The sequence below is a fragment of the Mytilus galloprovincialis genome, chromosome 1 (genome assembly GCF_965363235.1).
Source record: "Mytilus galloprovincialis chromosome 1, xbMytGall1.hap1.1, whole genome shotgun sequence".
NCBI classification, from domain to species: domain Eukaryota; kingdom Metazoa; phylum Mollusca; class Bivalvia; order Mytilida; family Mytilidae; genus Mytilus; species Mytilus galloprovincialis.
Window position 1 is genome coordinate 18,357,267 of NC_134838.1, and position 15,654 is coordinate 18,372,920.

At 30.4% G+C, this 15,654-nt stretch overlaps 1 protein-coding gene across 3 annotated transcripts in view; it reads right to left on the bottom strand.

Annotated features, from left to right (window-relative positions):
• Positions 1 to 1,446: 1,446 nt before the first annotated feature.
• Positions 1,447 to 15,654, bottom strand: part of LOC143068083 (AP-3 complex subunit delta-1-like) — a 36,042-nt gene continuing 21,834 nt past the window's right edge. For 2 of the 3 annotated variants that reach the window (XM_076241838.1, XM_076241859.1), the window contains exons 19-34: positions 15,380 to 15,449; positions 14,804 to 14,872; positions 14,128 to 14,200; positions 12,329 to 12,489; positions 11,416 to 11,489; positions 10,422 to 10,572; positions 9,886 to 10,041; positions 8,303 to 8,434; positions 7,939 to 8,106; positions 7,321 to 7,368; positions 6,604 to 6,741; positions 5,673 to 5,813; positions 5,074 to 5,159; positions 3,514 to 3,638; positions 3,131 to 3,210; positions 1,447 to 1,931 (exon numbers count right to left, since the gene is read on the bottom strand). In XM_076241838.1, the coding sequence (XP_076097953.1) occupies positions 1,842 to 1,931; positions 3,131 to 3,210; positions 3,514 to 3,638; positions 5,074 to 5,159; positions 5,673 to 5,813; positions 6,604 to 6,741; positions 7,321 to 7,368; positions 7,939 to 8,106; positions 8,303 to 8,434; positions 9,886 to 10,041; positions 10,422 to 10,572; positions 11,416 to 11,489; positions 12,329 to 12,489; positions 14,128 to 14,200; positions 14,804 to 14,872; positions 15,380 to 15,449 (1,762 nt within the window). In that variant the 3' untranslated portion in view covers positions 1,447 to 1,841. The remainder of the gene's footprint in view (positions 1,932 to 3,130; positions 3,211 to 3,513; positions 3,639 to 5,073; positions 5,160 to 5,672; positions 5,814 to 6,603; positions 6,742 to 7,320; positions 7,369 to 7,938; positions 8,107 to 8,302; positions 8,435 to 9,885; positions 10,042 to 10,421; positions 10,573 to 11,415; positions 11,490 to 12,328; positions 12,490 to 14,127; positions 14,201 to 14,803; positions 14,873 to 15,379; positions 15,450 to 15,654) is intronic. The other variant, XM_076241850.1, reaches the window with a different exon arrangement.

Sequence of the window (15,654 nt, forward strand, 5' to 3'; positions counted from 1 at the left end):
TTAACAGAAGCCAAAAGTTTTTTTGTTTTACAATCTTAATAGAATCAGGAGAACTTTTTGATTGGTTGTAAATTGTCTATCCTATGAGACAGTGACTAGACTGAAAAGAAACCAATAAAATTACCGTAGTCATTTTTGAATGTATATTCTATCTTGTCAAAATTATTATCTAATTAACTTCTGCCAATAATCATTTAGGCCAGGATTTTTTAATTTGTTGGTTTACGGATCCGCCGACCTGATTTTGCCGATTTCCAGAATAAAAATAAAATTGACTTTTCATGCTTTTTCATTCCCGCCGACCCTAACAAATGCATTATCCCTGAAAAATAAATAAATTATCCTTTTTTTATAAAATGAAATGCATTAATCACTAACAGAATTGATAACACTTTCTGTTGTGAAAAAATGAAACTCCCAGTTTACGTTTCTAAAAATAGATAAATCAATTATTAATGACCTTGACATGTCGTTTGGACAAATATTTTTGTGGAACGAAACCCGTGTTTAAAACCAATTACACAATAAGTTCGTTTCTCTTATTTGTCAACAGTCCGTAAGATGCATCTTCTCATAGAAATAGACTTGTCCAAATGTAGACAGGTGGAAGTTCAGGACATCAAGTTAAAGTACTGAATATTAACAGATCATTTAAAATTTTCTTGTTTCATAGATAATAAAAAAATTTCGTCCATTTGGATAAAAACGGGAATGCGTGACAACAGATTAACCCGATATTCTCATTTTTTCCAGTGGACGAGGGTATTACTTTTTTGACGTGTGTGTTGAAAATTATTTTCTTACCACGCTTTTACATTTATTTCTTTATCAGTTTTCGTTCTTGAAGATCATTATTCACCAAGTTTTCTGGAATTGATTAATAGCTATGTGAATTTGTCTTCCTTTATGAAATTTAATTACGTCTTTGTCCGTGCACCCCCTTTTTTACGGGAAATTATTAGGCAATGTCATGCAATTTTTATTACAACTGAGCAATAATATTTCATTAAACTAAAATTTAAGAAATGATGACAAAATAGGATAACAAACATATTATTATAGAAAGGTGAAATATATATTTATTTTGCATATCAGTTTTCTGTCTTGAAAGATATTTTTTTTATTTTTTTCCCGACCGACCGACCCGACTTTTTCATGGAGAAAATCCGTAAACCAACAAATTAAAAAACCGTGGCCTTATGATTAAAATGTGTCATTTAATTTTTTAAGAAGTGTCAAATATAGAATATGTTTTTTTTTAATAGAAAAAATAACAGCTTCTATCTTAACCTGACACCGTTTATTACTGTCTTTTCATTGTAATAAAAGTTTGTAATGAAGAAATGCATCTTGAAAAGAGAATGACCACTTAGAGAAATATTTTGAATAAAACTTAAACAATTACACTACAACAATTTCTTCAAATACACATTCAAAAACATATGTACCTTTTGTCCTTGAGTCTCAATAGAAAATATTTCAGTTTTAGAAGAAGCATGCTACATAAAGCATACTTTAAAAATCAAGATTTCCTATTAGTTTAGACCTAGTTTTCAGGTTGAAGAAACTTAACTTAAACTTTCATCTTTGGGCCACATATGTGCTTGAAGCGACATCAAATAAGCAAGCAAAAGCAAACTTTTCTGAAATAGCCACTTGCTATGAATCCATTACAATAACAATAATGTCGTATTTTCTAACAACTTTGATTCCTTTCACAAAGTCGTAACTGACAAAAAAAGTTGCTAATGCTGACAAAAAACGAATCTTTTCACAATGATTAAAGTCAAAAGTAAGGTCATAAATAAACAGAATCGAAGAATTAGGTGATATACCAAAGGCTACAGTAGAACAGACTTTATATCTTGTAATATATTGGACACTATATCAGAATCTGTTCCTTTACCATCAACTTTAATGTCATTTTTTACCTGAAATAGAGAAAAGAAAGTTTTATTGCTTTATAATATCATGTTTGTATTTATTGATATCTGTTTTCATCAAATATTGCAACTCTTTTGTTAAGCCTCAATGGAAAGTGATTGATTGATTATAGGTTGCTTAACATTCAGTGGCAAATATTTCATGTATGTACAGGAAGATATTGTGAAGTACAAAAGGAAAGTAAATCTTGGCATGAGGCAAAGATTTCAAAATGTTTTTTATAGATGCATTAAATAGGGCAAGCAACCTAGGCTTGCCATAAAGAGGGTATAATTTTTTAAATGTTCATGGTATGCATACATTAGAGTATAACCGGTTGCAAGTCCAAAGATTTCTGGCAACAAGAGAATTTTTAATACTTTGTCGTTCAGATGTAAATGATGCATTGGATATACTTGTATGAACATATGAGCTGCGTCGCATAGAAATCAACCTTATTCATGTACACGTATACATCTACACGTATAAAACTTTCTTTGATTTTGGAACATTATTATACGAAATAAAAGATACCTGTTGGTTTATTTTGAAGTTTTATTGTATAGCACCTCAAAAATGTAGAGACTTTGCATATAAATTCATAAAGATTTTACACCCAGAAATAATTTACCAGATGTATTGATATTATTTGCATAAGGTCGATTTCTATCGGACACAGCTGATATATAACTATACATTATTTACTATTATGTACTGACTTTGAGTCATGGATAGATACCTTCTATCCTTTGTTTTTTTTATATCATAGTGAGTTTCTTATTAAATATGTATTGCTTTAATATTTGTTTTTTTTAGTTTGAACAAATATAACTGATGAATAGTATGCTTATAAATTGGTAAAAGCAATATGTTTGTTTTGCTGAATTTGTGTTGTTGGATTACTGTCTCATTGGTTTTAATCCAAATTTTCTGTGTTATTCATTTCCATAAATAAATCTATCACAGATACAAGAATTGAAATTTTGTATTTGCGCCAGACACAAGTTTTGTCTACAAAAGATTAATTAGTGACACTCACAACCAAAAAAGTTAAAAAGGCCAAACAAGTACTAAATTGAAGAGCATTGACGACCAAAAATTCCTAAAAGTTTTGCTAAATACACCTAAGGTAATCTATTCCTGAGGTAGACAGCCTTAGTATTTTACTAACAATTCAAAGTTGAGTGAAATGTATTAATCGTCTTACCATTTTAACTAATAAACAAACAGGATGATCACGTATTGATTTACTGTATAACGAAGCACTGTCTGGCACTTGTTCCACAACTGTCAAAATAGAATAGTACTACAATATATTGATGGGCACTTTATATAGTAGAGTAATATTTTCCTTTCATTAGATGATGTAACTAAAATAAACTTTTCTGCTTCATAGACATAAAAAAATATCCAATTTATATATTTTACAAGTCTATATTTTACATTATACTGCTTTAATGTAAGATTTCTACAAATATTCAAATCTTAAAACAGCAATCTCATCATGTTATTCTTCATCATATTTTTTCATATCTTATTAAGATTTGTAGAAAGTAGGTCTCTAATTTTTCAAATACAATATACTCTTACCTCTAAAATGAAGATGAAAACATATTTTGGCTAGAATTAAAGGAAACTCTTGATCTGATGGGGTAAAACTTATTGATGATTTTTCATTCAAGTCACCACTTCCCAGTAATGATGCAAACTCAGAACTGTAATAAAAGATCAAAATATTACTTTATTTAAGCATTAATTTTTACTTCTATTAAATTTTTTAAATATTTTTTGAAAACACCAGAATTCATAAAAAAATGTTTAACTTTCAACAAAAGGACATAGTGAAAAGTAATACACACATTCAACAAAATGAGAATGATAAAAGCTAACATTTTCAATATTGTACACTAAATGTTTTGATTGGCTCATATTCATAAAAATGAAAATTTAACCAATGAACTGTCATTATTTTTATTTCAAGGATCTTATCATGAAATGAGTATTTTCAAATTGAGGTACAACAAATGAAACTAGATATCATTGAGATGGGAGCCATCTCTGTGGGCCCCGCTGTGAATAATGTGCATTAAAAAATTGTATCTTCACCATAGGACATGGGTTTGTCAACTGAAATCAAAGTTTTTGACCTTGACCTTTGACCTAGGAAGTTGTAAATAAATTATGACACACCCTTTGGTGTTGGTTTATAAACATGTCAAGTATAAACTTTGAAATGATAACGGTTCTCAAGATATAGAGCGGACACGATCTTTACCATAGGACATGGGGTTGTCAACTGAAACCAAAGTTTTTGACCTTGACCTTTGACCTAGGAAGTTGCACATAAATTATGACACACCCTTTGGTGTTGGTTTATATACATGTCAAGTATAAACTTTGAAATGATAACGGTTCTCAAGATATAGAGCGGACACGATCTTTACCATAGGACATGGGGTTGTCAACTGAAACCAAAGTTTTTGACCTTGACCTTTGACCTAGGAAGTTGTACATAAATTATGACATACCCTTTGATATTGGTTTATATACATTTCAGGTATAAACTTTAAAATGATAAAGGTTCTCAAGATATTGAGCGGACACAATCTTTACCATAGGACATGGGGTTGTCAACTGAAACCAAAGTTTTTGACCTTGAACTTTGCCCTAGGCAGTCGTTCATAAATTATGACACACCCTTTGGTGTTGATTCATATACATGTCAAGTATAAACTTTGAAATCATAACGGTTCTCAAGATATAGAGCGGACACGATCTTCACCACAGGACACAGGGTTGTCAACTGAAACCAAAGTTTTTTTACCTTGACCTTTGACCTAGGAAGTTGTTCATACATCATGACACGCCCTCTGGTGGTGGTTAATAAACATGTAAAGTATAAAGTATGAAATCATAATGGTTCTCTAGATATGGAGCGGACACAAAGTGTTACGGACGGACGGACGGATGGACGGACAGACTGATCACTATAGGGCGACCCGCCTTTGGCGGGGCCCTAATTATGCGAAGTACCTTTAGATCCTAAACTGTTTGTTTTTTTGTGTTAATATATATGTCGGGTTTAAAGGATTAAACAAAGCTATGTTAATATATATTTTTCTACTCATTTGTTATAACTTTATTTCATACCTTTTGCATGGAGTACTTATCAGGAAATCACTGCATCTAAAGTTAATTTTAAAATCTAATTTTTCATGTGTAGATCCATCATCAGTCTGAAAGGGAAAAAAATATTAAAAGAATGTTATGAATTGTGTAATGTCATACGTGTTATATGTTACATTAATAATCTAAATAAATAATAAAATATGATTTCCATAATACTAATAGCATCTCTTAAAGCAATATAAACACCACAAAATCCACTAACTTAGCAATAAACATCTTGACATCATTCCCTACTATTTAACTGATACACTAATGAGCAGGAGAAATTTCTTAATTGTAAATGAATCTGCAATTTATACATTTGAAAAGTTCATTTTGCGAATACATATTTTAAGTTTACACATTTAGACAGTACTTTGACCTATAATGGGTAACTTTTACAAATTATGACTTGAATGGAAAGTTGTCTCATTGACACCCATACCACATCTTCTTATATCTACATAACTTTATTTCCATTTATTTATGAATGAAACTGCTTTGAATATATGATATGTGTAAGAGAATATTATAAATAAGTCAAATGTCTTAGCAAGAAATATAATTATTGAATGACTCACCTTTTCCATGTAAGTTAATGTGCCTTTGAGTTTTTGAGGTATATTAATACTTTCAACGGAGAAGGCAAACTGTCCCTCGTTCTGGCTATTAGGCAGTAAAACAAACGGGACCTTTACTGGATCTCGATGAGAACAGCCAATCTAAAATCAGATAAGGAGTTTTTTCTAAGGTACTTTTTCCATACTAAATTTATTTTCTCCATCTGATACTATGAATTCATTAATTCGTTGGATACCAATTTTCATGGATTTCCTGGTTACAAATACAAATTCAAATGGTCAATAAATAACAAATGGCAAATGGTCAATAAATAACAATTTGTCAATAAATAACAAATGGTCAATAAAAAACAAATAACAAATGGTCAATAAATAACAAATTTGCTTTATAATCATATGCAGACTTTTGGAAAACCAAGAATTAAATTTCAACGAAAATGCAAGTTATCCTCAATCCCCGAAAATTGGTACCCACGAAAATAAATGAATCCACAGTATTGTATTTGTATACTTTTCAGTTGATAGATTGGCTATAGATTTGATGGAAATATTCAGCTGATAATTGTGATATGAACTGCTGAGAAAATTTAACTTAAAATGCTTACATCGCTGGTCAAATGACTCAGTATTAAAAATAGTGCTAAGCTCTATATTATACTATAAAGTTCCGATTTTGTATTAGGGCTATTCCATTAAAATGTATGTGGAAGGGCAGACAGGCAGGCAAGTTTAATTATTGAATGTGGGTCATGGGTCCTTTTACATTATGCAAAATTATCCAAAATATGGTTCTTGGTTGTAGGGATATATTGAAAGTCCCTTCCTACCCTCCCACATACATTTTAATGGAATAGCCCTTAATATGTTAATACATCACTAAAAACAACAAACCAGCCTGTAAATTCTGCTTTTAAATATATCAATTACTTACCCCTCTTATTAATTTAGCATTAAGACTATCTAAAACATTTAATTCCAAATCTTTGATCTGATTGGACGTCAGATTCGTGAACACAACGGAGACAACCACTTGGTCATGACGCTGATGACTCCCTCGGATTTCATATGTCTGTAAATACAAAATTACATTTAATGACATAAAAAAATAATAATCAAAATTGTTATCAAACACTTAAATTTTAAACCAAAAATATATAACAGACTGTTTAAGATATTTCTTTAAACCTGTTATTTACTAAGGACAATGATGTACTAAATTTGTTTTGATACAATTCTAAGAATCCAATCAACACTTGAAACTTTATCTATTCTTCTAGCTAGCATACATTTGTTGCCCACCGATCAAAGTATGCCTTTAGTGATTTGATTTAAACTATACCAAATTTAAAAAAAAAACAAACAAAGGACAGGGTTTAATTGATTCTAAATTTTTGTCTTATAAAGGCTGATCTTTTTTTCATAACAATTGCTAAAACATATTTCCTTGTTCTATTATATAATGTAATATTAGAATTTATGCATATTTTCTTTTTCCATTCATAATTTGATAAATTGGAATTCATTTTTCTCCAAAAAAAACTCTCTGTATCATACAGAAGGAATGATTTTTTTTTCAAATGGCTGTTCTAGTGGTAATTTTTATAAAACAAGAAAATAACAATACAACCAAGAAATAAAGTTTACTTACAAGTTTTAAAGACTTGTTTTCTCCAAGTGTCTGATATGTGGACATTGGCTACAAATAGAAATACATGCTAAAGATTAAAAACAAAAATGTTAAACAATATTTCAATCGTTGCAAGATGTTACTGATAAAAATATTCCTATTTCTAATTTCTAATTAATATATCTATAAATTTAGACTAGGCAATATGTTAACCAGGTCATTGGTGTTTTTTTGGACATTTGTCATGTCTGTGCCTATAATAGCTTATGGGTGCAGGTTTTGCTCATTGTTGAAGGCAATACAATGAGATAGAGTTACTAATAACTACATCATATAGCCTCTTGTGGATTGTTGTCTCATTTACAGTCATACCACACCTCCTCATCTTTATACAGAGAATTGCTCAATTACAGATAAGAATAGTGGCTACTGTGTAAGCTATGTAATGTCCTGCTAGTAATATAGGCTGGCTAATTTCAATTGTACTACAGTTCGTCTATATCATGCACAGTTTGTTATATTTAAACATTATTACTGTACACAAATGCCTTTAAAATTGAACTTCCTTTTTCACCAGTTTGTTATGTCTTGTGATGATGAACCAATAAATTTAAAATTCTGCAACAACAAAACACTTACAGGAAATTGCACATTTATAGGAGTGTCCATCTGTGATGGAGAAACTTGTTCTTTTGATGGAGTAGTTATACCCTCAGCTACTTCATAATCAGCCCTCAACAATTTCTTCTTATCTCTTTTCTCTTTTTTCTCCTTTTTAACCTTCTTTTCTTTCTTCTTTTTTGGCTTCTGAAACATTCATTAAATTATCACAAAATTGAATTGATCAAAGCATAAATTTCAGTTTTTTACAAATAAACAAATTTAACATACAACATTATCCGGTTAAACAATTAAATTTCAGCTGAAACATTAAATAATATTATCATTTTAGGAAAACTTTATGTTATTTACTATAGATAAAGTTTTTCCTACAAAACCTTACTTTAGTTTCCAGTTCGTCATCACTTGCTACAGTTATGACAGGCGTAGGTCTAACATCATTCTCCATTGTTTTCTCTGATTTGGAAGCGCTGGGAGTATCATTTTTAGACAACCAAAAATCAATATCATCAGTCTGAAAGATAATCATTTTTGTTAAACAGCACTTAACAGAAGTCTTGTATACTAAACTATTTTTTTATTATATTCTACAACAAATTTTGTAGCAAACAATTTCTGATTCAATTCTACTGTAAATTCAGAACTTTTGGAAATTTCATTGTTATTGGAAATGTTGCGACTGGATATGTTTCATAACACTGAAATTTTTGACAGCATTACTTACTTGCAAAATCTCCTTAATTGTTATCATTAATCTTTAATCTCACATCAATTATTCAACTATAGCAATAAAAAGTGCATACAAAAACTCCTGAATTTATAGCAGCGTACAATTCCTATTTTTACCACTATTCTCATCCCTTCTTACTTTTACTTAGTTTGAAAGTTTCATTAGGCTTTTCTTGTTCTGTTAAAAACTTACTGTCCCAAGTCAGGAGCTTGTAATTCAGTGGTTTTCGTTTGTTTATGTGTTACATATTTGTTTTTTCATTCATTTTTTTACATAAATAAGGTTGTTAGTTTTCTCGTTTGAATTGTTTTACATTGTCTTATCGGGGCCTTTTATAGCTCACTATGCGGTATGGGCTTTGCTCATTGTTGAAGGCCGTACGGTGACCTATAGTTGTTAATGTCTGTATCATTTTGGTCTTTTGTGGATAGTTGTCTCATTGGCAATCATACCACATCTTCTTTTTTATATATTATTTGATTTTTATGTTTTACCTTCATTTAAATTTGTGTACTTTTGTCTTTCGAACTTTTTGCAAATTAGCATAAATAATTATTTCTCAGAAACAGGTGTTATGCTATACATCATATTCAGCATTGGTGTACCTTTATCATAAGGATAAATATAGGGAGATGTAGGTTAGACAGCAAAAAAATGAAACCAAAATTAAAAAAGTACATAAAAGTCAGCATATTATTCTTCAACAATAGAAAGTTCTAAATTACTTCGAATATAAAAAAATTGTGAAAAAAAATAACCGCAACTACAACCGAGATCTGCCATTTATATCAAATTCCCAAAAGGTGTCCATCAGTAGTTAAAGAACCTTAAGAGCATTATTCATGTCTTTTTATATTTTTCGGGAAAAACTTATAGCTAAACAACATAAGTGGCGTACTTAAACACTGGCAGTAGTTATCATGACTTCTGCTGTTAATAATCAATTTAAGGAGAGATCTCATCAGCTACAATCTTAGTTTAAACCTATTCATTTATAGTGGATTTGGAAACAAGTTATTGCAACTTATATTAATCCCTGTCCACTTTTCGGGTGTGAGTGCTGCCTTGTAGCGGCATATTATTAGCCTACTCTTTTTCAAAATCAACAAGGATGTCTTTTACGTGCAAGAGAAATGACATCCAAGTCTCTCTTAACACGGGTCAGCCATTTATCAGTCCCATCCCACCTTTACTTGCAAATGGTGTCAAGACAGAGCCGAAAATCTTGCTCTTACCTTATCAGATTTTTCTTTCTGATGTTCTGCTGATTCTGCAGCTGCTGGGTCGCTAGGGCCATTTGCTACAACCTCCATTTCAGGAGAGTTCTCATTTTCTTCAGCAATAAGAAGACTTGATTCTTCTTTCTTTTTCTTCTCTTTCTTCTTTGATGTCTGTAAAATTAAAAACAATATACTGCAATTCTTCAAACCCACTGACTCAGTTGATAATGAATAACAAATAACAAATAATGAATACTCTTTCTTTCAATCTTTAAAATATCCATTTACTAATGTGTCAGGACAAATATCTGCATGAAACTGAAGATACTTTCATAACTGAAGATACCTTCATTCATTGCTGTTATCATAAAGATTTAAAAATCAAGACGCCTGACTGCTTATACCCTTATTCATTCCATGTTAGTAAGTGTTAAAGGCAAAGGAAGAAAGATATAACTATTGAATAAATATTACATTTAGAAGGGAAAGTATGCTTGATTAATATTTCTACAACAGAAATCATAATGTGTTTCTGTTTTATGCCTGCTTACCTTTTCCTTGCCTTCTTTTCTATGTTTTCTTCTTTCTTCTCTGTCTTTCCTATGTTTTTTCTTTGGTTTCTCATCGTCTAAGTGATCAGTCTGGTTATCAAGTACTACTCTGTGTGTTGGTGCTTTTATTATCTCATCATCTCTTAATGGCCTGACAAATTAAATAATTTGTTGGACAATAATTCATATAATATATTGATAAAGATCATTTGTATATGTAAAACTAAGAAATACATTCATCTATTAATATCAGTTTTCATGTTTTGTGACATTTTTTGGAATATATTCATCGTTCATTTGGAAGGTATAATCTTAAGGTATGGTTTTTGTCTAACAGTTTTACATCTAGATTTCAGCCATTGTTGTCACTGATTTCCCTAAAATCTTAAGTAAAATACAAATTTCAGGACTTTCTCATTTTTTAGTCTGTTTTTTTTTCACCCTATCATCTATCACAACGTCCACCTTTCTTCTTTCAGGATTTATGATCATATCACTCCAAAATACACAAACTGATTATACATGTACATATATATGTAACGAAAAGTATCATTAAACAGCAATAGAAGACCATAGAAGATGCATATCTGACCAGATATCAAATCACTCCTTAATAAAGAGGCTGATCTATATGCTCAATTGATATAATAATATAATCAAAATAAACAATATAAAAATACAAATTATTGTAAAACATGAATGACTGCCCAATAGATCATAATATTGCTTACAAAGTACAACTCAATATTAAAGAAATCCCGACAAAATATCAAATCATTCCATAATACACCAGCTGAGTAATATATAAAGTTATTGACAAAAAAAAATCAAACTTAAGGACAGACAGACCTTTTGACAATGTGAATCCAGAATGCCAAAACTAAATGACAGACAGAACTTTTGACAATGTGAATCCAGTATGCCACCCATGAGAAGGTATAATCTGCTACATGACTACAAATAAATCAGCTGGTTACAAGATAAGATTACTTACATATCCAAATCCATGTCTAACTTTTTAAATTGATCATTTGGTCTGTCATCATCTTTGTCAGAATCTACTGTGCCCTAAAAAATACATAGGAAAATGTCAGTTAAATCCTAATTTTATTATCTTTTATAAAATATATATTTGTTTAAACCTAACAGTAACAGGTTTGAAAAAAGCATTAAAAATTAACTAAGTATTGTAATCAGCAATGGAACCTTCTGAACAATTGTATAATAAATTTGATTGGCATCTTAGCCTTGGAAACAAGTTTTTTTTTTATAAATAGAAATTTGACTTTAAACTACTTTCATTAACATTGGGTACTCTTAGATTGGTAGTAGTGACTGTTGTCTTTTTGTTAGTTGTGTTTGTGCTTAGTTCATGTCTGATGAGTCAATCACTTTTTAACTGATTAACTGATTTTGTAGTTTTGTTGTGATGTTGTGCTGTTACTACACTGTCCCAGTTTAACAGGAGTGTCGACTGCTCAGTCATGTTTAGCCCTTCACATACTTCCTGCTTTTGTCACAAGACTGGAACCTGTTATACAGTTGTCATTGGTTACTGTCTACCATATTTCTGTTTTTAACAAACATTGTTGTAGTATAAATAAGGCCTTCAGTTTTTCTTGTTTTTTTAATTGGTTTATTTTGATTTACATTTTGTCTTACCCAGCCCTTTGATAGCTTACTATACTGTATGGGTTCCTTTTATTATTGAAGTGGCAGGGGCAAAATGTCAATTTAAAACTACTTAACAAAACTAAATAAGTTTTTTTTAATGAATTTTCAAACTTTCTAACAAAAGATATGTTTTGTCTATCAGCATAACATTCAGTACAGGTTTGACCCATTGTTGAAGTATCAGTGGCAAAAAAAGAGGAATCAATCAGGTTTTTTCTAGAAGAGTTTCTTACCTCAGGCATATCCACAACAGTACTGACTTCATGAGCAGGTTGTATGTCATCATCAGATTCATCTTGTTGATGTTTCTTCTTCTTACGTCGGGACTTTTTATCTTTCTTTGAGGGTTTAGATGAGCTGTCAAGTTGTAGATATTTATCTGATGATGAAAGACCTAACAAATATAATAAAGTTTGGGAAACTTAATCACACATGAAAATTAGTTGGGTTCAAGTATACTAGAACACACCCGCGAAATCGCAGGCATTTAGAGCTTGGTTGAAATTATGTAAACTGTTGTAGGGAGAATTTTTGTGAAAGATTTTGTTCCTGTAGAATTTCAGTAAAAGATTTCATGTCCGCAGAATTTCAGAAAAAAGGTATCAACATTCATATGTACTTGGAAACAGTTAAACCCTGCCCCCTTGTTTCCAAGGTCTGTTATTAATTAATTTCTGTTAAATTCCACCATTTTCGCGTTTTTGTATACTATGAACATACATATAAATGTATACTTTAAATACAGTGTATTTGCTATTAACTATCGATTTCAAGTTTCTTCTCCCAGGGGATCACTGCTATATTATATAGAGAGTCTCTATTAACACGATAATTATTGTCCTGTACCCGAGTACTCTTATGAAATTTATATTAAGCTTAAAACCGGAAGTCCTGTTTGACTTAAAAGCGAAATCGCAGACATTTTAAGCTTGGTTGAAAGTATGATAACTATAATCATAGGATGAAATTTTGTAAAAGATTTTATGTCTGGAGTCATATATGTCCATGTTCCAAAGTCCGTTATTATTTTGTTTTCTGTTATATTCCATTATTTTCGCATATCTGTATTCTATAAACATACGTATCTATATTATAAATATTAAAGTGATTTAATTTTCTATTAACCATATATTGATTGTAAGTTTCTTCTCCATGGCAATCACTGCTATATTATATCTCTATATATTATAGTAGTATATTAATCATAGCATACATGCAGATAAACGAGAAAATAATTGTCCTGTCCCCATCGGAGTACTTATGAAAATTATGTGCAAGTTAAAACCAAGGTATAATAGTAGTGGTTCTATGATCTAAAAACCACGATATGGACAATGCTCTGATTGGCTTATTTACTTTTCATTTTTGTTAACTTAACATACGATTGGATCTCAATGTTAAAATCGGTAGTCATGTCTGACTTAAAAGTCGGTCTGATGACGGAACAATATCCAGACACCTTTATTTATGTTTTTCTCCCAAAATAACCCAAACTGAATAGTCATAAGAATGGATGACAAATGCGACTATGAATGGTACCTATAGGACACAGTAGCGGGATGATTAATCTATTGTGGGAGGAAGAGAAGCGACACACAAAATGAGGTCTTCTCGTTTAATAGTATAGATGACATTACATTTTCAACTGTCTAGTCTAACCAGAGTGTTACTTAAAATTTCTAAGAATTTAAATTCATTGGACTGTATCTAATTTTTAATAAATTGCCATCTTTGGCAACTTTATTGTTGCTTTTTCATAAACAGGTACTAAAGCATGTGATTCTAAAAGGTAATAAATTTCAATTTCTTCAGATTATCTGATGTGATTATTGAATACTTTCTGATAATACATTGATAAGCAGAATGCTTTTAAAATATTTTTTGACAGCTAAAGATACAAATTTGGCTAGTACAATCAGACACACACAATCATTTTCATGAAATTGCCTGTCCAGTCAGAATATTGTCCAGGATGCATGTGTATGTTTTTACAAGAGCCCTTATAATGTATATATATATATATAGACTTTACCTGGTACATGTAAGGGCACAGATAAATCTATCTGTGATAATGGAATGTCTTCTGAATTACCACTATCAGACCTCTGAAATCAAATGTTTTCAAATCTTTATCATTCAGTCAGAGTAAATATAGTGAACTATCCCCAAAAACTAAAATATGATTAAAATACAAAATTTCCATAAATCAATTTGAACCCAGTTTTATTTTCTGGAAACCGATTTTTTTTCCTTTTTCAACAACCAAGTACCGTAACAGTGAATAGTAAAAAAAAAAAAAGGAACTTAACCTGTCTTTAGTGGTCCAAAATATTTAATTTCAATAAATTTCCAAAAGCAGTCCTCTACTTATCATCTGGAAACTTAGTGCAACAGACAAACGGATGAATGTGATGATTTTTTTTTTTAACCTCAACTCTATAAAGAAGGGTACGAAAATGAAGAAATTTTTTTTTTTTACGGATAAGTATGTACATTTTGTACCCAAAAAAAACCCTCTTTTATATTGTTATTGTCAACAATTTTGTTACATTTTCACATCAATCATCTGACCCATGAATTTCAATGTCACCTGACACCAACCAAATAACTCATGAATTGATTTGTGATGAAAATATAATTTGTGACAAAACCAAGTGTTTATTACAATGTTTTGAAAGTAAATTATACATCAATATAGTTTTTCCTACCTTCTGTTTACTGTCTACTTTTAAGTAATGTGGATTATGCATCTGTTCAACTTTTCTTTGTTCTCTTCGCTAAAATGAAACAAACACTATCAATTGACTGATGATATTTTAAATTTATTCAAAACATGGAAATCTTTAAAGTATCTGCAAAGAGAAAGTAGGTACCTAACAGATCTATAAAGCTTAAAACTCATCGCTGCAAAGCTGCTCACTAAATGTGGGGTCGTAGTACTTCAATAGTTTCAGAGAAAAGTGTGAGGAAAATAGACAAGGTGTGTGTTAGAATTTTATGCAAAGAAACAGTTTTAAATGTATGCAATTATCATATTTATCACTTAGGGTTGTACCATTTAGACCCACCGATGAAAAATGGAACTCCTAAAATTTCATTATCTTTTAGTGGACTAAAATTAATGTTTTGTATTGTACAAATACAAATAAAATAGAGAATGGAAATAGATATATATAGTTAAAAGGTGGTGGGAATTTGAACTATTTTCAAAATAAAGGAACCCCATAACAACAAACAATGAAATATGTTAGCAGCTAATAAAATAACAAATAAAAAATAATGACCACTTCTAATTCTTCATCTGTTGGTTCTACGTATGCCTTCTTATCATTGTGGTAACTAGTGTATTCACCTCTGAAAAAAAGATAGATTTTTTTAAGACACTCTGATTTACACTATATTAACCTAAATAGCCATCCTTTCAGAACCCACAAACAGACTAAAATAAATAGTTGCATGTTCAGTATTTTTTTCAAACATTTTCAGAAAATTTTCCTCGTTTGCTGTTTTAGATTTGTTCAGTATATTTGCAGAGTGCTCAGAAGGTGTTATTTACAGA